Source organism: Carassius carassius, chromosome 48 (genome assembly GCF_963082965.1).
Source record: "Carassius carassius chromosome 48, fCarCar2.1, whole genome shotgun sequence".
Classification (NCBI taxonomy): Eukaryota; Metazoa; Chordata; class Actinopteri; order Cypriniformes; family Cyprinidae; genus Carassius; species Carassius carassius.
Genome location: NC_081802.1, coordinates 4,186,362 through 4,211,984, shown reverse-complemented (window position 1 = coordinate 4,211,984; position 25,623 = coordinate 4,186,362). Strand labels below are relative to the sequence as shown.

At 36.4% G+C, this 25,623-nt stretch overlaps 2 protein-coding genes across 2 annotated transcripts; one reads left to right on the top strand and one right to left on the bottom strand.

The window, feature by feature from the left end:
* Positions 1-3,860: 3,860 nt before the first annotated feature.
* On the bottom strand, positions 3,861-15,774 carry LOC132131741 (SLAM family member 9-like). Its single transcript, XM_059543834.1, has 3 exons — positions 15,594-15,774; positions 4,522-4,848; positions 3,861-4,301 (listed from the first exon to the last, which is right to left on the bottom strand). Exons 1-3 carry the CDS (start codon positions 15,640-15,642, stop codon positions 3,952-3,954), a joined length of 726 nt encoding a protein of 241 aa, XP_059399817.1. The 5' UTR covers positions 15,643-15,774; the 3' UTR covers positions 3,861-3,951.
* Positions 6,125-9,107, top strand: LOC132131302 (uncharacterized). Its single transcript, XM_059543332.1, has 4 exons — positions 6,125-6,188; positions 6,699-7,025; positions 7,888-8,133; positions 8,947-9,107. The coding sequence occupies exons 1-4, from the start codon at positions 6,149-6,151 to the stop codon at positions 9,105-9,107; spliced, it is 774 nt and encodes a 257-aa protein (XP_059399315.1). The 5' UTR covers positions 6,125-6,148.
* Positions 15,775-25,623: the final 9,849 nt, after the last annotated feature.

Below are 25,623 nucleotides of genomic sequence, written 5' to 3'. Positions count from 1 at the left end.
TGTTGATGTTCACTTTCATTGCGAGAGTAAATGAGTATGTCGTTGATGTAAACAAGGGCAAACCGGTTTAAGGAACTCTCGGAGGACATCGTCCATGAAACTTTGAAACATGGAGGGGGCGTTTACTAGACCGTATGGCATTACCAGATATTCGTAGTGCCCAGCTGGGGTGATGAAAGCCGTTTTCCATTTGTCCCCCTTTTGAATTCTGATTCAAGCACTAGGTTCTAAGCACTCCTGAGATCTAGCTTGGTGAAGATACGGGCGTCACGGAGTTGTTCTAGGGAGGACGGAATCAAAGGAAGTGGGTAACTAAATTTCACAGTTATTTTGTTTAGGGCTCTGTAATCTATGCAAGGTCATAACCCACCATCTTTTATAGGGACAAAGAAGAAGCTGGCGGCAGCTGGTGAGGTAGAAGGTCTAATGTACCCTTGTTTTAAGGTCTCTTCAACATACTCATGCATGGCTTCCTGTTCAGGGATGTACAAGGAGTAAATTCTGCCCTTAGGAATGGGGTCTCCAGGAATGAAGTCTATTGCACAATCCCAAGGTCGGTGTGGGGGTAGCTTGGAATTGATCATCTTGCCCATCACTGCGTAGATTGAATACTGTTTCGAGGTTCGGGTTCTTCGGAGGTCGTGTGCCTCTGTGAGTTTCCCCGAGATGAAGTTGCCGGCCAATCCGGAGTCAACAATGGCCGTGGCTGAAATGGCGAGATCTCGAAATCTCAGAGTCACACAGATAGTTAATGGAGTTGATACGGAGGGTTTCGGAAGAACTGAACTCACCGTTACCCATGGGGGATGAGAAGGACAGGTTCATATGAAGTGGTTTTCATTTCCACAGTAAAGGCATAATTTGATTTCTCGTCGGCGGTTTCGTTCTGCAGGTGTCAGTCTCTTGGTTTCCACCTGCATCCGTTCTGGTTGTGACTCAGGAATTATTTCGGGTAGGGGCTGATGGTTAACAGGAGCTGGGGCATGTGTTTCTCGATAACATGACTGGGATCTCAGGTGAACTCGGTGGGCTTGCTGCATGAATTTTTCTAACCCCAGATTATCGTCATAGATGGTGAGTTGTAATCGTAGTGCGGGATTTAACCCTTCCCGGTACACCATCAGCAAGGCTTTCTCGTTTCATCCGCTCGCTGCGGCCAGAGCTCAGAATTCTAGACAATATTCAGACACTGATTTCTTCCCTTGACGTAGAGGCAACAATTGCTCACTGACCGAAGAATCACCCACAGGATAGCCAAACACTTCTTTGAAATGGCTGATAAATCTCTGAAACGATGAAGTGACCGCTGTCTCGTGGAACCACAGTGCTTCCGCCCATCTCAGCGTAACCCCGGATAACTGCTGAATAATGAATGATATCTTTGATCTTTCAGTGGGGTACTGATGTGCGTGTTGCTCCAGTGCGAGAGAACATTTTAACAGAAATCCATTGCAGTCCTCTTCCCGGCCGAAGAAGGGCGCTGGTCGAGAGATTGTGTTCCCGAGGTACACCAGTGTTGGAGAGATGTTTGCGGAAGTGCCATCCTCGGGTTGTGCTGAATTCATGTCTGTGTTGTTCAAGCCTTCTGTCAGGATATTACACTAGAGACAGAGGTGATAGAATTCAACACAAAGTCTTTATTGAAACAAGAGTTCGTGAGAGGTGAGATGAGGTTAATTTCAGGTGCTGGTTCTGTGGAGTTAACTTCAGTGAAATACAGGTGAGTTCATCAATTGTCGAGACGTCAAAGCCACACAATTCCAGGATATTAATACTTGTCTCTTTTTCCTTGCAGAGGAAGGTCAATGCCCAGAGAGTCGCACGAGAACTCAGGAGATATCGGGGCTCGCAGGGAATTTCAGATCACAGATATTGTCACAGGCGTTCTGGAGACAGGAGAACAAAGACACACAGGTTAGTTTCTCAAAAGGTAAGTATACGTTATTTCTGGCGATCTTCCGAAGTTGATATGAGCTGGAGACGAGATCATATATGTTTCAAATATATATCAGACTTAATACAGAAATAACAAAAGCCAAACGTTTTAGAACTGTTCAGAATGTAAACTTACTGAATATCAAACTTACAGTCTGCAAAGAAGTGGAAAAATCACTACATTTAATGTCAAAGAACTTCACATGAACATAATTTTAATAATAAATAAACAGTTTTTCACAATATATCTGAAATACACGTGTGAAAACTGGCTGAGAATCACGTCTTTGTGGCAGTTTTTCTGGTGCATCTTTATCACACTGTAGCTGTTTTCCATCAGCTGCAGTGTGACAAAGTGTGAATGCAGTGAAAACTTTACAGAGGATGGGTCTTGTAATTGCTCCCGCATCACATTGTGTAAACTGCATTTATGGGAATAAAAAAAATCATAATTTATAGATAAATGCACACACCTTGTTTTCTGCTTCTGACGCCTGTGCTGAAGCCCCCCTAAAAAAGACCTAGTGACACCCCTGCATTATATCCCTCAATGAAATCCTGAACTTGTTAGGAAATGATGAGAAATGCTCCACTTTTATGAAATTGTTAATGTGCATATATTTTTATATTGACATGAAATACCTTTCCCATATTTGGGGTGTAAAACTACTTTAGTAACCCAAACCAGAATCACAGTTTGATCAAGAGTCAGTCACCTTTTCGAGACTCTTGCATACACCACATCATCCTGCTCTTTATCCGTCTGAAAGAAAACAAAAATGAACATTCATCAGCGTATGTATCATGATCATTATTTACTCGTCCGTCATCTTCCTCCTTCTGTCACTTAAAACATTAAATGGAATGTATGTCTATACATGGATCCCATTCTCGCACATATGGAAATACACACTCAAATCAGCAGACATACTGTATCTGAAATCTCCTCACAAGTGGTTCTAAGTGGTTCGGAGAGTAGATGGATGTCATGTTTTTTTGTTAAATATAGTAATTCCATATGTGAGAAACTAAGAGAGGCCTACAGTACATACTGCAGCTAATTGCATACAAACCAAGCGAATTGTGAAAAAACCAAACCAAAGCGAATCCTCTCAATGTGTACAGATCCGAACTGAACATCTAGTTAATGACTTATACATTAGTATTGCCAGATCTTGCTAGAAAAAAATCACATTATTAACTCCATAAACTAGGTTGTTTTATGAGCCGAGTGCAAAAACCAGCCCAAAGATGCTTGTTTAAATGTTGCTTATAATACGTGGACATGGCAACATTTCAAGAGCGTGCTTTGCGAAATAGCCTTCAAAACATAAACAAAACACGACGGCTCTGTCGATGGTGGTTTACGTTAAAATCACCGAACATAATGTGTCTCTGGGCTCTGTCATATTAGGCCTACTTTTAGTCAAAAATAGTGTTAAATGCCGAAAACGTTTCATCTTAATTTTGAGAGTGAGTTCTGTTCCTTACATACACAAACATTTTAATGCAGTGTGTGAATGGCCTACATTTATTTGTCTGCCTCTACATGATGGTCTTCAGTGACCCTACATTATAAACGCATCAGAGCAGAGGACAAAGGGTCACTGAAATACATCGAAATATCTGTTGTAGTGCAGGCATGTGTGTAAATCATTAAACACACACCTAAACCTTGCTCACTGCTGAATTAATACAGAGAATACACACATTACACAGAAATAACAGATCTTACCAAGTCTTGTGTGTCTTTTTTGCAGAATGTCGGATCCGCGAAAGTAATCTCCTCTGCACGAGTCTCAACTGTTTCAACAATAATAACAGAAAAAAAACACTTATAATGTATATATTTTACAAATATATAAGAGGTAGGTAATGCTTGCCTTTTTGGTCAGTTTTCCTGTGTTTCCAGCAAATGCAGAAGATCACGACAGCAGGAATGATCAACAGAGATCCAGCTGCAAAGATCAGCACTATCAGATATACAGAAACATCTGGAGGATGTGAAGGAGACAGTCATTGGTGTGAGTGAATGTGTAAATTAGCACAAATTATTATCACTGACATACCTGAAGATGTGTGACAGAGTTGAGTGATGTCCAGATGTTGAGTCTGGTTGCTGATGGGATTGTTGAGCACACAGCTGTAGCTGTTTTTATCCTGATATTCCACCTCCAGAGGTAGAGAGAGACTGATGCTGAGATCAGACACACTGATGCTGGACAATAAACTGTATCCTTTGTACCAGGAGAGAGTCACATGACCCACATTCACCACTGAACACAGCAATGAACAATTCTGCTCTGAGGATGATGATGATGATGATGAAGAACAGTCTCTGACAATGTTAGGAACAGGCAGATGAGCTGCAAAATGTTGCAAAATAAATCAAATTTAAATTAAGAAACCTGTGATATTTGTCAGATCATTGGTATTTAAAACTGATGTAAAGTATGAAAGAAGCAATGGTTATAAAATGTTTATTAATAAAATAATTCATTATAACACTACTTGATATGCACAAATGAATTTTTACAATTACAGATTTTTCTATAATTTTTCACTAGGGTATAATTCTCCACTCACCATAGACAGTAAGATTGAATGTGTTGAGCGGCGTCTGTTTGCTGGTGATGGTTACTTTATAAAGTCCAGCGTCTGTGTTTGTGATGTTCCCGATGGTCAGAGATCCAGTCTGATGATCCAGCTTCAGTCTGTCTCTGAATCTACCAGCAGGACCATCATTATAAAACTTGCTCTCATTGTTCTTTCTGTTGATTTGAGCGATGAGAATGTCATTTCCAAATCTCCAGAGTATCTTATCATCTTTCTGTATATCAGTATCATCAGTGTTTAGAGTGACAGAATCTCCCTCCATCACCAACACTGACTTCACTTCTTCATCAAACACACCTAATGGACAAACATATATTTACTCAGATTTACTTGTTTTTAACAATTTTTAAAAGTTATCTGAAATGTTGCAATTAAATAACAGAATAATGTGCAGTATATGAATAATATGAATTAAGTCCTAAAAATACGTACCGGTCAGACTCCAGGAGCCCAAAAGGATGAAAATAAAAGCCTGAAACATTTATCTTTCAGTTTTTTTGGCAACAGAACTGTTACAATGATCAGGTCCTGACACCTTTTAAAATGCTGAATGTGTTCCAGTCACAGTGGGTCAGTGAGTGTGAATAAACCCCTCCACTAGCTCCTCCCACTCCCACTCAGACAGACCCCATAATTATTTATGCTTTAGAACAGTTTATACTGACTGTTCTGACAACATTTTAATAATTTTACATTGTTTTCTTTCTCAAATCTCAGATTAGTCTATTATATCATTTCTTCTGGCTCTTGACTGATGCACTCCAGTGTCTGAAATGAACAAATGTAAATTAGTTAAAATTATCAGCATGATTGTAAACGTGATATTATTGTTATAACACTGATTTAAATTGAGTTTTTTATTAGTTCAGTAAACAAGTTAACAGTTGTCTAATTTACACTTAACGTTTTTAAGATTACAAAGATTTTGTGTATGTATAAGTGTTTGTGTGTGTGTGTGTGTGTGTGTGTGTGTGTATATATATATATATATATATATATATATATATATATAGACAGATTAAAATATTAATATTGTAATTTTATTGTTGTTATTATTATGAACCACACTGTAAATATAGAAGCCAAAAATTATATATTCCCTCCTCTGTTTTCGGTTGCTATTAATATAATATAATATAATATAATATAATATAATATAATATAATATAATATAATATAATATAATATAATATAATATAATATAATATAATATAATATAATATAATATAATATATGTTATTTACAGAGGACCCACTGCATGGTTGAGTTGGACCATTGGTTGAGCAAAGGCCTTCACATTTTGAGGTTTATATTTGTTTTACTAAAATAAATATATATATATTTTTTTTTATAAAGAGTAAAGATTCTTCTTTCTTCTCTGTTTAGGTCTAAAGTCATTCTGAGAAGTCATATAGAGTCTGTGAGAGAGGAGTTTATTCACACTCTCTGCAGAGCTTCACTAAACCACTTCACCACAGACAGACAGCACTTCTGCTTCTTCTGCTTTGTTACAAAACAATCTGCATTTTCAAGAGTATCAGGACCTGATTATTATCACAGCTCTGTCATGAAACTGTTTTACAAAGTGCTGAAGAAAATGTTTCCTCTCGTCTGTTTGTGCTCATGGAGTCTGGCTGGTGAGGATTTTTATGGCTATTATTTCCATCACTTATTTTGCCACTATTTTTATATCAGAACTAAATATACTTACATTTTTTGTGCTCATGGTGCTAAAATGAGTAGTCATCTAATTTTTTATTCAGAAAAAAATTCAGAAAATGTCAGAAAGTCGTGGCCTAATGGTTAGAGAGTCAGACTGGCAATCGAAAGGTTGTGAGTTCGAGTCTCGGGCCGGCAGGAATTGTGGGTGGGGGGAGTGCATGTACAGTTCTCTCTCCACCTTCAATACCACGACTTAGGTGCCCTTGAGCAAGGCATCGAACCCCCAACTGCTCCCCAGGCGCCGCAGCATAAATGGCTGCCCACTGCTCCGGGTGTGTGCTCACAGTGTGTGTGTGTGTTCACTGCTCTGTGTGTGTGCACTTCGGATGGGTTAAATGCAGAGCACAAATTCTGAGTATGGGTCACCATACTTGGCTGAATGTCACTTCACTTTCACTAATCCAGTAAATATGTATATTTGTCAGGTGTGTTTGGTGAAGAAGTGAAGTCAGTGTTGGTGATGGAGGGAGATTCTGTCACTCTAAACACTGATGATACTGATATACAGAAAGATGATAAGATACTCTGGAGATTTGGAAATGACATTCTCATCGCTCAAATCAACAGAAAGAACAATGAGAGCAAGTTTTATAATGATGGTCCTGCTGGTAGATTCAGAGACAGACTGAAGCTGGATCATCAGACTGGATCTCTGACCATCGGGAACATCACAAACACAGACTCTGGACTTTATAAAGTAACCATCACCACCAAACAGACGCCGCTCAACACATTCAATCTTACGGTCTATGGTGAGTTAAAACACTTTTCACAGTCTCACTTATTTTCAATAAAATTGTAAAATAAAAATGTAAAAAGTATTGCCTTTTCACAAATAGCTGCATTTATTTTTGCATATATATATATATATATATATATATATATATATATATATATAGTGAAAGTGAAGTGACATTCAGCCAAGTATGGTGACCCATACTCAGAATTTGTGCTCTGCATTTAACCCATCCGAAGTGCACACACACACACACAGAGCAGTGAACACACACACACACTGTGAGCACACACCCGGAGCAGTGGGCAGCCATTTATGCTGCAGCGCCCGGGGAGCAGTTGGGGGTTCAATGCCTTGCTCAAGGTCACCTAAGTCGTGGTATTGAGGGTGGTGAGAGAACTGTACATGCACTCCCCCCACCCACAATTCCTGCCGGCCCGGGACTCGAACTCACAACCTTTCGATTGGGAGTCCGACTCTCTAACCATTAGGCCACGACTCCCCCATATTAATACTTATATATATATTATACTATATACTATATATATATTAAGTCCAACAGTACATGTACAACTGTGAAATTCAGTCAAATTTTTCTTCTCTCTGAAAGTCAGAAACATTTCCAGCACATATACAATTATTGTGTGATAATCCTGTGATTAAAATGTTTTTCTTGCAATCATTTTGGCCTGATACTGATAGTTTAATTTCATTTTAAAAATGTAAACACAAGGCCTTTATAACTGTTGAGGAAGTCAGAGACTGTCAGTGTCGGCCAGCACCTCTGTGTGATGAACCTTCACTCAAGATATCAAATAAAACACACACACAAACAAATAAAACGTCACTTACTATTACATTGATTCTCTTTTTTCCAGATCGTCTGGCAATTCCTGTCATCAGCAGTAACTCTTCACAATGCTCTTCATCCTCCTCATCCTCAGAGCAGAATTGTTCATTGGTGTGTTCAGTGGTGAATGTGGGTCATGTGACTCTCTCCTGGTACAAAGGAAACAGTTTATTGTCCAGCATCAGTGTGTCTGATCTCAGCATCAGTCTCTCTCTACAAGCCTCCTACAGTCACCTACATAACAATTTACTGAGAGCTCAAACAATAATCAGAGGTTATGGCTATAGGTATAAAGTATGCCGCCCCATGCTGGCTAAAACTTCAATAGTATTTTGTCTAGCCCCCCCACAGTTAATGCAGCTATATAACAACTTAATTAAAGTCATGCAGTTAGTCAGGAATCTAGAATCTCAGCTGATGTGTCCTATGCTCCATCTGACCTGAGATCTATACTAAGATGCATATCTGAATTCATAAAGATAGTATTGAGTATATGGACACACGTACTCCACACTATGGGCTCATCTGACTACAGAAGCACACATGATCCTCATGCAACTTTTCTTTAAGTAATCAGACGAAGACAAAGCTCCTCCAAATGGAGAAAGAACTAACACGTGGAATTTACATTGATCAATATAGTTTATATTATACAGTAAGCAAACTATCTCTAAACTCTTAGGATCTGTATTACCTTTTAGTCTTCTTCTTGTAAGATTGAGACAGTTGTACCAGTTATATTGAGATGTTTCGATTGATACCAGATGTGACTGTGAATATCACTTGCATTCATGTAGATCATTATGCTGTTGACCATTCTGAGTGAGCTGAGTGAAGGGAAGGAAGGTAAACAGAAGGAAGTGGGTGAAGAATAAAAAATTTATAGGTGAGAAAGAAGATTCCCATGTCTTCTCTCAGTGAGGTGTGAAAAAACATATTTGTACGTAAATGTGTTGTGTTTGAATTGCCAGTATCTCAAAAGATCAGTGTCTGAGGTTCTTCCAGCCTTACAGCAGTTTTATTATGATTTTCCACAAAACTAAATTAATCATAATGATGTTTCAACATTGTTTATTTCTTTTCTCAGAAGTCTATATCTGCTGCTGTGGTTTTACTGAAGCTGCGATCCGATTGGCTCTCTCTGCTATGGTGGGCGTGGCTGCTGTTGCTGTGCTGGCTTATGAATTCAGATCCAGAAACCTTCAACAGAGGAGAAGAGAGAAGACAAGATCATCAAACTCTGATTAATCAGATAGTTGGGACAGTGGAGATGCTCTTAAACTACTTTGAGTATATTTATCAATATATTTCTGAATAAATGTAATTTAAGTGATTATAAATTAATTTTATCAAATGTAAATGCCCATTAAAAATTGATTTTAGCTAAAGTATTCACTTATATTGTGTTTGTATATCACTTTTTACAATAAAAATCTTTCTGCTTTACAAATTATAGTGCCTTTAAGAGATAGCTCACCCAAAAACGGAAAATGTACTCCCCCTTTAGGCCGTCCAAGATGTAGGAGTCTCTTGTTCCTCAGTAGAGCAGTAAAGAAATGTTTTTTTAGGTGAAACCACTGTCCTTTTATTTAAGAGTTAAAAAAGCATACCCAGAAAAGACCAAATTAATACCAAATTAATAGTTCTTATGAAGTGAAACGATCAGCCTGTGCAAGAAATTATATATTATTTACAACATTATTACCTTTAATCCACAGCGTGTTCTCAATGTGTTAACGACTGTCCTGAGTGCAAACGTCCTCTGTCGCACACTCACACGTACTGTAAGCTGATGACGCTGTTTGTTTACAGCGGAGAGTGAGGACTCATGTGCAGACCTTCACCAGCAGTACCAGCATCTAAACCTCACAGGGCAAAATTTACTACAGCAGCTGCTAAACTGGTAATAAGCTGGAGAGAGTCCTGCAAAAAACACAAATACAACCGCTTCTACACAAGCACTCTAAAATGTTCAAATATGAAGATACACGCAGTGATTTAAATGCCCCTTTTTCAGTATTAAAAACAAACTTTCTAATGCACTGGTAAGATTATCTCTCACACACGTTCACATACAAACAAGCAGAAATAACTGGACCTTTTTTTGTCACTTGTGGCTCCTGAAAGCTTAAGTTTCTTACAGAACTTCTTAGCACCATTTATTTTAGCAGAACTGCATTAAACTACATCATGTTAAATGATTAAAGTGTGTCTACAGTTACATTGTTCTTCCTCATCTGCTCTCAATTGATCATTTGGTACTATGTTACCATGTTTTGAACTCATTTGTCTGGCTGAAAAGCTTTTCATGTGGTAAATGAATCAAATGCAGCTGATGTTAGTGGTTTAGTTCAGTGGTTACCAACTATGTTTCTGGAGCCCCCAACACTGCATAATTTGCTTGTCTACGTACGCAAAGTTGGGGGATGGTTGGGAACCACTGATTTAGTTCTGGAGTTTGATTATAAATACACTGACTAAACCAAACACTGATTTTAACAGCTGGACACAATGAAGATACTTTATCAGATCAAACATCTGTGGATCAATATATTTTAGAAAACTGATGGGGTTTAGCATCCATGAATGCAACAACGTGTTAAAATAGTCATGATGAGAGATAAAAGTGGAATTAAGAGCAGTGTAGAATATAGACTAAAGTTCACACATTATTTGGTTGTTGTCAGCTCTTTTCACTATAGCTTCTGAATTCACACTAAGTGTTTTTTTCCTCTCGTGGTCAACATCTTACTAACTGTTTAACTGATTGTTTTCGATGGAAACACCCACAGCTATGATCAGATTAATGATTAAGACTTAATGAAGCCTTCACACTTCAGTGTTTTCCGTCTCATCTGTGGGCGTGTTTACACCAGGCCACTTCATGTGTTTTAACTGATTGGATTGTTATCTGATTTGTTAAAATTTCCATTTACACCATATCATGAAACGTGATATGACACAAGACAATAGAGCCCATTATAATCTGTGTTGCTGTCTACACCAGATGCAGTGAGTATCTTTTTTTTATTATTTACACAGCATGAAGGTAAATTTGTACTAATTTATGAATGAGCCACTTGTCTTCAAATCTTCCCATTAGATTGACATTTGTTTTGACAGCTGATTTGTTAAAATTTCCATTTACACCATATCATGAAACGTGATATGACACAAGACAATAGAGCCCATTATAATCTGTGTTGCTGTCTACACCAGATGCAGTGAGTATCTTTTTTTTATTATTTACACAGCATGAAGGTAAATTTGTACTAATTTATGAATGAGCCACTTGTCTTCAAATCTTCCCATTAGATTGACATTTGTTTTGACATCGGATCCCCGCCTTCAAGATTTTCCTCCCTGCAAACAACCCATGATGACAGTCTTTCTTTTAAAAGGTCAAAATGAGGCAGGAAATTTTAAGGAATATATAAAAAGTCTTTATTTAAAACTGTACAAAAGGAAGCATAACGTAATAACAAATTAAATATCTTGCATATAACTTTTAAAGAACTGTATTCTTGAAAATGTCATTGTAAGAGAGAGCTGTAAGTGAAATGACATGTTCATCCAGCAGGAGGAGCTTTAGCAGATTCATCTGTATTAACAGAGATATGTTCATAAACCATTACCAAAGCACTGACAAAACTGTTGAATCTGTTTTTAAATATGAAAACATGAATGGAAACTGCTCCAAAGCCCTGGATAGAAATGCATTCATTCAGCATGATTGATTAATGAGATAAAGAGTTCCACCTGATTTTAAAAGGACACTTGGTAAAAGTGCATGGGGCCAGGGACAGTGTGAATGGTGACTGTATATAGGTAAACCTCCCCTTCAGTAATGGTCTGTGATGGGAAGCTACTTGGATATGAAAGTAAGCATATTCCAGATCAACTGAGAGAAAAATAAATAAATAAATAAATAAAAACGGTACCATGGGCAAACCTGAATGAGGACCTGTTTTAAAGTCAGCATCCTCATTAAAACAAAATTCAGGGAGCCTGAGATCAAGGATGTGCCTTAGCCCACAATCCTTCTTTGGATCGAGGATGTTCATGTTTAATATTTATGCAAATAAAGAAATATTTTTGTGTTGGATAAGTAACCTGTGTTGGCATTGTGCAGAAGACACACCTACTGTTTCTAAATGATTTCACATTTGGCCTTCACGAAAAGACCATAAATGTTACCAATAGTGGCCATAGTAAAAACTATTCTACATACACATATCCTAAGAACTAATCTTGTGTGACTGATTTCACGGCAAGGTTTTTTCTGTCAGTCAAAGATGCATTCTGTCAGTAGGGAATGGCAATATTTCAGTACATTTCCAGAAACTCACTGATCTTCACAGATCTGTGTGTGGTTCTTGTGACATGTAAAATGAGCATACATTTATGTTCAAATAAAAACATTTTTCACACTAACACTATTTCACAGTATTTCACCTCCAGAATCATACTCTGATCAGCATATCCCAGCGATTCCTGCATACACCACCTCAGTCTCCTCTTTATCTCTCTGTAACAAAACAGAAGCACACGTTCACTTCACTGATGTATTTATCATTTTATTTATTTATCGTTACCTTCATCCAAATTCTGCCATGAAAATACGTATACTGGAATAATGTTAATACATTTTATAACATTAAATTACTTACAATAGTATCTCCACATTTTCGAGGGTAAAATCAATTTTATGTTATTGATATTATGACATAAATTTGTCAAACACTGCATTATGGGATACATTTTCACTCCTTAATCTCAGTTGCACTTTTGGATGTTCAGATGAAGGCGAAATAAAGATGATGAATGACAAAAGAGAAAAGTATAATGTACCGATCATACAGTCAGCAAATAACTTTAAATATCTACTCTTAATGTTGAAAAAAATATAAGTAATTATTATTACTATCATTGTAAAGAGTTTCAGGAAGGTTCTCGATTTGTAACCTATTAGTGATGCCTGCAGTGCTGAAGGCAGGTCTACAGTTAGTTCCCAGCATGCACCATGACAGTATTGGTGAAACTACTGTGAAACTAGCTTGTCAAGCAGCCAAGGTACTCTTTAATAAAACTGAACAGACAATTACTTAAACTAAATATAACCAGAATTGGAAGATGCCCTAATTTTTACAACATATGACACAAAGACGTCAAAAGAGAGTAAGCAAGAGAGGAACAAAAGAAAGGAAATGATCTGAAATAAATAATGACTACACAACAGGCAATATTCTAACACAGGATGCAATGAACCAAAAGCAGGCTCAGCGGGTGTGAAAAATAAAACTGTTATCTGTCGTTTGCACTAATAACTGACAAACATTGCTTGTTACTGACAAATCCATGGTGTTTTAAATGTGGCTGAAGTACTGCTGCACTACTTATTTATGTGCAGCGTCACCATCATTTCTGTTTTTAATGACTTAATGAACGCCTTAACTTTATTGCACTCTGCATAAATAAGAAAAAGCTTTGCACCAAAATAAATGCTCTTACCAATTTCTGTGCTTTTCTTTTCTTGAATGTTATTTCAGAGTAAGTGATCTCTTCTGCACATGTTGTATCTGTTGCAACGATAATGATAGACATGTTAAAATAACGAAAATTATTGTTTTGTTTTCTCTAGAACACTCTTTCACATCATTCTAATGTTAATAATAATAATAATATTTATTTTACAGATGTAAAAGCTTTAGGTCATACTTGCCTTCTTGGTTTACTTTTTTATGTTTCCTGCAGATGCAGAAGATCATGAGTGCAGCAACAATCAGCAGCAACAGAGACCCAGCAGCAGCAGCAGAGATCAGCACTATGTACGATATGATTAGGTCGTGTTCTGTAACAGACAAAATGAGCCAAAATGGTGTGAATTAATCTGTCAGTCTGATTTACAACAAACACTACCTGATATATGAGCACTAGGAGATCAGCTCAGTAAGTAAATGCTAACATCAGAACTGTCCTACCTGAACATGTGTGACAGAGTTGAGTGATGTCCAGATGTTGAGTCTGGTTGCTGATGGGATTGTTGAGCACACAGCTGTAGCTGTTTTTATCCTGATATTCCACCTCCAGAGGTAGAGAGAGACTGATGGTGAGATCAGACACACTGATGCTGGACAATAAACTGTTTCCTTTGTACCAGGAGAGAGTCACATGACCCACATTCACCACTGAACACACCAATGAACAATTCTGCTCTGAGGATGAGGAGGAGGATGAAGAACATTGTGATGAGTTAATGCTGATGACAGGAACAGGCAGACGAGCTGAGAAGAGATATTAGAGAATACATCTATTTAAGAGTATGAGTGCCATTTTATTTGTCAGCATTTGATGTGTTGAGTTGAAGTTCATTGTGTCAGGCACAGATGTGTACATCACACATAAATCAGTGATGACCCTGACAACCCCCGTTTCAAACAAATTCATATTTAAAATGAAATTAAAATATCAGTATCAAAGTAACGATTTAGTTGATTAGTTATAATACATAATCATATAATGTATTACTTAATTTTAATAAAACGTCCCTCTAAAATTAAAACAAAGAAACATATTTACGTGTTTATGTGCAATTTGCTGGAGATAAATTTAGTTTTATGTACTGATTTTTAGTTTTACTCTTGTCCCAGACTGAGACTTTCAATCTTCAAATATGAAAATCCATCATAAAAAATATTAACAAAGGTGTTTAAAACGAAATTAAAATTTAGTTTTAAAATTAATTTTAAAAACCTATTGTGTGAAAAAAAAATCAGTGCCACATATGTATATTTAATTTAGATTTTAGATTTTTTTACTACATTATCATAAAACAATTTCAAATAATTATAACATTTATGTGTAAGTTTTAATGTAAATATAACACAAAGTTTTCATTAGGCTTCATTATTGATTGAGCTGCAATTGTCAAATAGTGTGGCACATAGTGTGAAAATCCTATTTAGCTTTTTATGTATTATGTAGTCAGCAATATTATTTCAAGTTTAAAATTATTAAGATTATTCTTCTTCTTAAAGGTCACAGACAAATTGATCATTGAAGAAACACTCACACATCTATAGGGTCTAAAGGGTAAGTTATTCTCCACTCACCATAGACAGTAAGATTGAATGTGTTGAGCGGCGTCTGTTTGCTGGTGATGGTTACTTTATAAAGTCCAGAGTCTGTGTTTGTGAGGTTTGTGATGGTCAGAGATCCAGTCTGATGATCCAGCTTCAGTCTGTCTCTGAATCTACCAGCAGGACCATCATTATAAAACTTGCTCTCATTGTTCTTTCTGTTGATTTGAGCGATGAGAATGTCATTTTCAAATCTCCAGAGTATCTTATCATCTTTCTGTATATCAGTATCATTAGTGTTTAAAGTGACAGAATCTCCCTCCATCACCGACACTGACTTCACTTCTTCACCAAATACACCTAAAAAACAAATATGTACACTTTGAACCCATCTAAAAATTTATAATTGCAAAACATTTACTGACTGTATAATTTTAATGAGTAAATCAATAATGTACAATAATAAACCCTTTGATGTGAGTGGAAGAGAAAAAATTGTCAAAATGAACATCATGAACACAAAGATGTTTTGGTCTATTAGTCTGATAAAACATGAAAATATATGTTGGAAATAATACAAATCAGAATGTTTTTTTTTTTTTTTGGTATGGATAAATGATAATATACATAGAACTGAAATCATGAAAATGCTTACCAGCCAGACTCCATGAGCACAAACAGATGAAAATAAATGTCTCAAACATTTTCTTCAAACAACAACAGATCTGAATTCTGAAAAGGCGACATTTAAAACAAAACCCGACAGAAATGTTGTAACAAGTTTTTGAGAGCTGTAGCCACAGACGAGCTGGAGAGCAGCGTGCTGTTGGTCTGGAGTGAAGTGGTTTTGTGAAGCTCTGCAGAAAGTGTGAATAAACTGCTCCAGTTACACCTCCCACACAGTCTGTATGTCTACTCACATGGTTTTCATAGACAATAGACTCTAGAACTTAAGTTTAAGAACAACTGCTACTGGCTCATGTTCCCATTTCTCCCAGTTCAGCATTTTAAGAGGTTGCTTGTAAAGGTTTCTGAACATCTCATATTGAATCATTGACGTTACTGACATTGAGTTCAGAGCTGATTTAGCGGTGCTTGCTAACAGTAACACTGAGCTGCATTGTCACCTCACAACAAGAAGGACAGAAGATGCTGTTTTGGTTGTGTAGAGTTTGCATGTTCTCATGGATGTTTAACCTACAGACAAAGAAAAAAAAAACAGAAAGCAAACTCTTTCTAAAGACGTGGTTTAAACTTTCACGTTTTATATTATTTAAACAAAATCGAGCTCTAAGCCAGTTGGTTAGGTAAGCCAAGGTCAGTAAGCCAAGGTCATGGACGTCCCCAGCACTGCACATTTTAAACATCTCCTCTGTTTAAGTGAGTCTCTAGTACTTAGTTTTTCAGCTAATTCTTTGTGTACATCTGACAACATTTTATTTTTAAGAATTAACAGGCATTTTCTAAGAGATTTAGTTCAGTTGGTTGGCCACACCAGGGGCAGACTGGCCATAAGGCATGTAGGGCATTTTCCCATTGGACCGATGCACTTTGGGGCCAATTCTTTGGCCCATCATGTAGGGCTGTGTATTGCCAAGAATCTGGCGATACAATACATATCACAATACCGGGGTTGAGATACGATATGTTCTGGACAGCGGTACATTGGTTTGTCTTTTGTATTGAAAGCGTAAACCAAATCACAATACGCCATTAGATGGAGCAATGAAGTATTTTGCTCTGACTATAGAAATATTGCTTCCCACCTGGAAATATGTAGTAATATTATGAAGGACATTAACAGAGGCCAGAGATGGGACACAATAAAGATGGAGGAAAAAGAGGAGAGAACACGCTAGCTGAGAAAATAGTGTACAGACAGAGCAAGCTCACTGTTTCTGATGCTGGAAATATTAGAAGAAAACCTAAATATTGAATTGGGGGTTGGGGTTTATATGAATGTATTTCACTTAAGTAACTGTCTGTCTTCAAAAAAGTTTCAATGGCATTTTCTTTTCATCTTACCTCCATACATTATACATATCAAAGCAATGTTTATAAGCACAGCGCTGCTTTGTTTACAGCGAAAACCAAGGAATTGCTGCTGTTCCATAAGCCACCTTCTGTCAGAGAGTGAATTTACATTTTAGTATAATTTACCAAAGCTGAAGCCAGACCACTATAAATCTTGTAGTTGTACAATCTAATTAAAATACAAAAGAAGAAAAAAACTGTTCATGTTACATGAATGTATAATCTATATTTGGACTGTGATTAAAATGCAGTTTAATCGCTCAATTCAGACAGCTACAGATTTTTTAAGACCAGTTCAGACTGCAGCTAAGCAAATAAATATCTTTCTCATGTACTGTTTCATTCTTTCTTGTCTCTTGCTTAAAATAATATAAATAAAAAATAAAAATCAGCAGAAAAAAACTATCAGAATTGGCATCAACTCTTCCAAAGATTTGCACCCCACCTTCATGTCAAGTTATTACTAAATTTAATTAGGTCACATGGCAACTCTCGTATCAATGTTGTCTACTAATATGCTCAGAGTAATTTTGTTTTTTAATTTTCTTTCATAAGAGCTTGCCTCAAAAAAGCAATAAGAACTCCACTAACCTATAACTAAATGATCTAACAAATATTATCACACAAATCAATTGAAGTGACCTACATCTTAACCAAGGCTTACAGTATATGTTTAATTAATAGGATCACATTATTCTGAGTGATAAAATGTGGAAAGCAATATCACTAGAACACAAAAATAAACTAATAAAACATTAAATAGGTCAAAATAGCTTTTCTTATTTAACTCAACACTCAGTGGACATAATTAAGCTTTTATTCAGATGTAAAAATATATACAGGAGTAGAAATACTTTTCTATTTGTGTGGGAGTCTTTGGTCTTGCAACTTATCTTATAAAAATACAACAGAATACAAAAAATACTATCATACAAATATAATTATTGACTGATTGACCAAAGTGTGTTTCTAAGGGACTACTTCTTGTAAAGCTGCTTTAGAAAGATTTGTATTTTGAAAAATGCTACAAATACAATTGAAATGAAAAACTAAAAATTTAGATTCTGAAAAGAAAAAGAATCAATAATTATGTAAATTAGTTTTTAATATGTAATGTCCCCACTTGTTAAAAAACATCTCCACTTTCCTGAGTGTCTGAATAATTAGTGTGTAATGTTGACATTTGGTCTCTCTTCTTCTGTTGAAGACTTCTGGATGTGATGTCATAAAACATGGTTATATCATAAATCAGCACAGCAAAAGCAGCCACGCCCACCGGAGTAGAAAGAGCCAATCGGATCACAGCTTCAGGAAAACCACAGCAGAGGATACAGAATTCTGAGAGAATAAAATGAATGAATAAATGAATCAAATGAAATTAATAAAATGTACACCAAAATAAATTTTAGAGTTAAATGCACTGGTTTGAGGGCAAACCTGTCATGATCTCCAGCTGGAATACCCATGAAGTCCCCCAGAGGGCACTCCAATCTGACTCTTGCCACTCTCACAGACTACATTTCCCATAATCCTTTGCTGGACTCATCACCACTTATTGCTTACACCTGTGTCTTGTTACCTCCAGCAGTCTCACCCTATTTATAGCCTGGTTATCCATTCATTCATGGTTCAGTATTGTTTAGCCTGTAATGTTTCCTAGTTTCTGTGTTCCTGCCTGTGTTTCCTTGTTTTACCTTTCACTTTCACTTTCAAGTTTATTTGTATAGCGCTTTTTACAATACAAATCGTTACAAAGCAACTTTACAGAAAATTATGTTTCTACAATATTTAGTAGTAGCTAGTAGTTTGTGCACGTTTGACAGGCTTTTAGAAAAATAAAAATAATAATAATAATAATAGAAGACGTAGTCAGCTAGATGATGAACTATCAATATTATTAATTAATAGTAATTATATGATGCAGTCACACATGTAGCAATAATTGTTAGTTCTGTTTGTTGATTCAAGGTTAGCATCATCTGGGGTCCTCTGAGGGTCAGCATCATCTCTTCTCAGGTGTTCTGGATCCAGACTGGAGCTTGTGTAAATCCTAGTTACCACGGGATGTAAATCCCGTGGCAAAACATAGAAACAAAATAGAGACATCATTAGCATAGCTGCTGATCCAACAAAGTAAAATTAGTTTAACCCAAGCTAAAGAATAAAAATGCAGATGCAACTACACTCACAATTTAAGAGATACATTATTTGAATGCTTGGCGAAAGAGATGCGTTTACCTTGCCTTGCCTTTGTGTTTTTTTGGATGGTTCTGCCGCTTGCCCTGACTACTGCCTGTTTGCGGATTACTCTTTGTCCTTGCCTGGGATATTATTGTTTGCTGGTACTGGACCCTGCCTGTCTGACCATGTTTAAGAGTAAAGCTTGCATTTGGATCCTCAACGTCCGTTGTAACACCATCCTACATTACAAAACCATTTTCAGAGACTAAACTGAACAGAGTAAATGACTTTGCATTGGCTTGTACTTGGACTTTAATTGTTGTTAATATTATTATATTTCACAGTAAGTGTATTAGTAAAATTACAATACTTGTGTTTTAATTTATTCACTTGCAAGAGTTTAAGCATCAAGGTTTTATTTTGTCATTAAACAATGTTTTATGTAATTATGAAAAGTAAAAAAATATATTTATCAGTTGATAATGGTCAGATTACGGCAGAACACCAGTCTATAACTAAAGGGAAATATAGAGCCACACCTGAACATGTGTGACAGAGTTCAGTGCTGTTGAGATGTTGAGTCAGGTTGCTGTAAAAATCATCAGATTCTGTCATGTACAGATCCATAACAGAATCTCCCTCCATCACCGACACTGACTTCCCTCCATCAGCACCAAACACACCTGATGGACAAATAAACTATTTAAAGAGAATTTACAGATTCACCAGATTTAGAGTTTAAGTCATTGTAAGTAAATTAACATAAAAAAGTCAATTAAACCGTTTAATGGTATTGGAATAAAAAAAGAAAAAAATACATAATATCATGAACACTACATTTGAGTAGCCTATATTAGTAAACTTTAAAAGTGAATGATGGAAATAATAAAATAATTATTCTATGTGGACAAATTATAATATAGCCAACATATGAATTAAGACATTAAAATTCTTACAAAAGATGAAAAGTAATTTAGGACAATAATAGGACAATAATTTCGTTACAATAGGACAGTTGATACCGGAGCTCTATCACCACGTCATTAATGATTGAAGCTTGAACGTCATGCAGTATCGGAAGGGACAGCTGGTTTGAAAAATCTGGCGCTTCCTATAATTGTGTTTGACTTGGTGTGTGTGTGTATGTGCAGACTCAGAGCCGATCCTCCCATTACGCAAAGTATGGTCTCCGAAACACCAGGGGGCCCCCTTGCTGTCAAAGATTGTTAAATTTTAGTTTCGTTTTCGAATTCGGCCAGTGGATATGAAAACCGCTTATGTCATTTATTTTAACGCAGTGTGCTGTCGCCCTTTCTATGTAAAAATCTGCCAAATCAAGTAACATGACTGTCATACAGTGTCTCAGTTGAAAGCGTACCGAGCAACGGGAAAGAGTTTCTCACGAGCATTCCGTGAGGGCGATTCGAGACGGAGTGAACACGGACAAACTCGGCCACTGTGTGTGTGTTATTTGCGATTCAGTAGAATAGTTTTGAGTCAACAGCAGACAAACTGAATGCACGTCACACTTCTATTGCATTTAATCATTTTCTATGGTCTCAGAGACCCAGAACAGCTCACCCAAAATATTTTTTAAAACACATGATTAATACTTGTAGGCTATATTTTATATTAATAATCAATAACCTATGTAAATGACACAAGTTATGGTCTCACTGGAACAAATTAGCCTAATTTAGATTATATTGAATCTGATTAGACATTGATCTCAGACTGATTCCACTTTTTTACTGTCCCGGAAGCTTTGTTTGGTCACGTGTTTTTTCAAACCCTCTTCTGCTCCGCGATGATTTTTTGGTGGAGAAACAAGTCTGAACACTAGATGTCGTAATGCCCATAAATGAACCGTTCGGAAAAGCTTCAGATAGCCTCGGGTTCCCATCACTAGTCATAATAAACGATGAACGTCTTGTAATCTCATCAAAAGAGCTGAAGATGAGAGTGCTGCTGGTCTGAAGTTAAGGCATGCTGGGAAATGACTCGCTGATGACACAGCTTAATGCTCATTGGTTTAAACGTGTGTTACTTTCATTTGTAAAACCTCTGATACCTTATTTTATGTCTATAAAGTATGTGTGAATATTCCTAAATATCCTGCCAGTGGGGTCATAGTTAAAAACATATTTATGCTATAAAGTGTGGGAAGAAGTACGTGCAAAATACCTCCTATTGTCCCATTAAGAAAACCTTGGAAAGATAGAAAGCAACATTAATGTAAAGAAAGGTAAAAGAGAAGCTATGTGTATTATTGAAAAACGAGGTGTGGTGGCCGAAACCAAAGAGGATTTAGGAGAGGAAGTGGTATGGATACAGTGTAAATGAAATAAGGAAGCGCAAATAAATAAAGACAGTAGCCTCGTAGCAATATATTTTAATGTGGAAAAAGCATACGATATATTATGGAGAGAACAGTTAAGGATTAAGTTGTATAGTATGGGTATTAGAGCAACACATTTTTCAGACTTATCCAGCAAACAGTAGAGAAGGTCTGCATGGTTCAGCGATTTGCATTGTTAATCAAGGAGGTGAGGAAAGCAAATGGCTCAGAAATGATCAGAGGTCTAGCTGAGTTATATGATGATGGTATTAGAATGGAGTTAAGAGGAAAAATAAATAAAGCTTTAATTGGAAGTGATTCATTGTCAGCAGTGTACAGTCTCAGGACAGGTGTGTCCAATAGCCGTCAGGACCTGTTAAATGCAGTATTGACAACATATACAAAAGTAAAGGAAATGTAGTGAGATTCGACTGATTTAGACTCCGGACACCTTAATGAGAGGTGTGGACAAATTAGCTAAACAAGTGATTACAAAAAACAACACTGAAACAAAGTGAAAGTGAAAGTAAAAAAGTGAAAGTGAAAAAAGTCACTTAACATTGACTTCAAAGTTCAATTAACATTGAAGTCAATATTAGGATATCAAAATCTGAAGGAAAAATACAGAAAGAAGACATTAGAGAATGGCAACATCAATGGGACATTAAAACACAAGGAAAACATTCGCATGACCCTCAAAATAAGGCTGGTGCTGTGAGGAACTGAGTGACTAGGAAGGAAGAAATAATGATGACTAGGTTAAGAGTTGGAAACAGACATTTGAATAGTACATTGCACATTATAGAGAAGCTCCAGCTGTTGTGTGTGTGTGTGTGTGTGTGTGTGTGTGTGTGTGTGTGTGTGTGTGTGTATGTGTGTGTATGTGTGCGTGAGCATTGTCAGGTTTTAGAAACCATAGAGCTGTAGTCTACTACTTATGAATTGCAAGAAGTATGAAGAAAAAAAGGGTAAAATGATGGAAGAACTAATGGATGTAATCTGATGAGGAACATATGATGGAGAAAAATAAACTGGAAGAATGCAGTATTGCAATGCCTTTAAACTGCAAAGAAGAAGAAGAAGAATAAGTAAAACCATTTTATTTTTAGTTGTGTGGTCAGTCTGCTGCTCTATAGGAAATACTTCCTGCTTCTTTTTTTATCAGTATATAAATATTCTTGTACATTAGTCACTCCGTTGCCCTTTAGTGAGGTTTGATAACAATCATCGCTGTCACTCAAGTGGATGTAGATCAGAAACAAATGAGCATTAATGATAATTACACTATCCATCGAAATCAGATTTTTCTGTGTGAGTATTGTCAGGTTTTTAGAAACCACAATGAGTTGCAGAGTCGCAAGAAGTTGCAAGTTGCATGAAGAACAAGGGGTAAAATGATGCAAGAACTAAGAAAAGTTGTATTTATAAAAATGTATTGTGAAGTGGTGTGAGTGGACAAGGCAGAAGAAATATTTGTACTTTGTTAATTAGAACAGATGTGATGTGATGAGGAACATATGGTGGAGGCAAATAACTGTGAAGAAGAAGAAGAAGAATTACTAGTAAAGGTAGTAATAGGGAGTTCCCATTACATTGGAAATGGAGGTATGAAAAAGCAGACTGGAATTCATTTAATAAACATTGTGAAGTATATAAAGACAGGGTGGTAGATGAAACGGTAGAAATGTTTTGTAAATCTTTTTCAGATTTAATAATGGAAGCAGCAACTTTATATATTTCTCAAAGAGCTGCGGGTATTCCCTGGTGGAAAGAAGAGTGTAGTATAGCAATAAAAGAAAGAAAGAAGGCTTTCAATCAACTAAGGAAAAACATGAGTATGAGTAATATGATAACTTACATAAGTGCAAGAGCTAATGCAAGAAGAAGAATTTAAAATACTAAAAGGGAAGGATGGAGGGAATTTTGTTCTGAAAAGATACTCCTTTGGACAAGATTTGGAATATTTTAAGAAACATGGATGGAAAAGAGAAAAAAATCTAATCAAATTCCAGTATTAAATGAAGGAGAAACAGTGGCAGTAACAGACATAAATAAAGCAAACATGTTAGGTAAAGTGCTCACAGAATAGAGTTTGAGAGAAGAGAAGAGAAGAGAAGAAGAGATATAAATAACCCAGATATGAGGAAGAGAGGGAATACTAACAGTTGTATGGATGTAGAGTTTACAATTACAGAACTAAAAACAGCATTACAAAAATGTGCAAATACTGCTCCTGGATATGAGTTATATAATGCTAAAGAATTTGCCAGACTCTGTTTTATTAGTATTACTGAAATTGTATTATAAAATATGGTCAGAATGAATACTTCCAAAAATATGGAAGAGAACTAGTTATACCAATAGTTAAACCAGGAAAAAACTCAACAAATCCAGGAAGTTATTGACCAACTGCATTAAAGTCAAACTTATGTAAATTAATGGAGAAAGTTATTGTCCAAAGATTATCATTTGAACTAGAAAGAAAAGGCAAATTATGTAAATATCAGTGTGGATCTAGAACTAAAAGATCAACAGTAGATGCATAAACTAAGATTAGTAATGAAATAGAGAAGACACCTAAAATGAAAGCGATTATGGCAGTAGTGTAGGCTACTTTGACATAGAAAAGTCATACAGTAGGTCACAATATGGAGAGAAGGACTGTTAATTAAAGCATATGTGTATATAAGTTGGCTATATGTATAATTGGCTGTTACAGTTTTTATTTGAAAAAACCTTTGTAGTTCAAGTTGGATTAGGTCAATCTTCCACTTTTGAAGCTGAAAATGGTATCTCGAAAGGGAATTATTTTTAATACCCAAATACAGATCCCCTGTAAAGACCTTGTCTCAGAGGAGCACCAGGACAAGACCACAGGAAACAGATGATTCTTCTGCACAATCTGACTTTGCTGCAGCCTGGAATTGAACTACTGGTTTTGTCTGGTCAGAGGAGAACTGGCCCCCCAACTGAGCCTGGTTTCTCCCAAGGTTTTTTTCTCCATTCTGTCACCGATGGAGTTTCGGTTCCTTGCCGCTGTCGCCTCTGGCTTGCTTAGTTGGGGTCACTTCATCTGCAGCGATATCGTTGACTTGATTGCAAATAAATGCACAGACACTATTTAACTGAACAGAGATGACATCACTGAATTCAATGATGAACTGCCTTTAACTGTCTTTTTGGGTCTTCTTAAGGGTGTTGATCATTTTACAGTGGAATGCAAGGAGCCTAATTGTGAACGGTCAAGAGTTTAAGAAGTATATTGATGATTTAGTAGAAAAACTAAATTTAGTGTAATATGTGTAAAGGAGACATGGTTAAAACCACAATTAAATTTTATTATAAAGGGATATAATGTAGTTAGAAGAGACAGAGAACCTGGCAGAGGAGGAGGAGTAGCAACATTTATTCAAAATGGTATGAAATATAAGGTAGCACAAATACATTCAAATTATGAATCAATAAGAAGTAAGATATGGACTAAAAGAGTTTGCTATAGAAATCGCGATTGTTAGCGTTTTGAATCAATTGCTGTCCAAGATCGACGATTCACGATTCAAAAATCATGTTTCAAGATCGCTGCATTTGTATCGTCAGGGTTTGTAATCGATGCATCGAGAAAACGAGTGAATTATTACACCCCTACTCGTTAGATATATTAAATCTGTTTAAAATTTGGGATACTCTACAACTTCCTTCAGTATGGAAGCAAGCAATAAAAGTGCCCGTTCTTAAACCAGGGAAAGACCCATCAGATCCCTCTTGCTACAGACCAATTGCCTTTACTTCACATTTATGCAAAATCATGGAATGCATGATTACAGAAAGAAATAACATACGTCCTGGAAAATAAAACTCTTTCATCTCCATATCTAAGTGGGTTTCGAAGGGGTCGGAATACAATGGACTCTATATCATGCCTAGAGTCAGACATAAGGAAAGCACAGACCAACAAAGAAGTAGTAATAGCAATATTTTTTGATGTGGAGAAGGCATATGATATGCTCTAGAAAGAAGGATTACTGATCAAATTAAAAGCATTAGGAAATAACGGTAGAACATATAACATATAATTTTTCAAGGCGGCACAAAATCTTACCCCTGGTTTTAAATCTATATGGGCAACAACTGG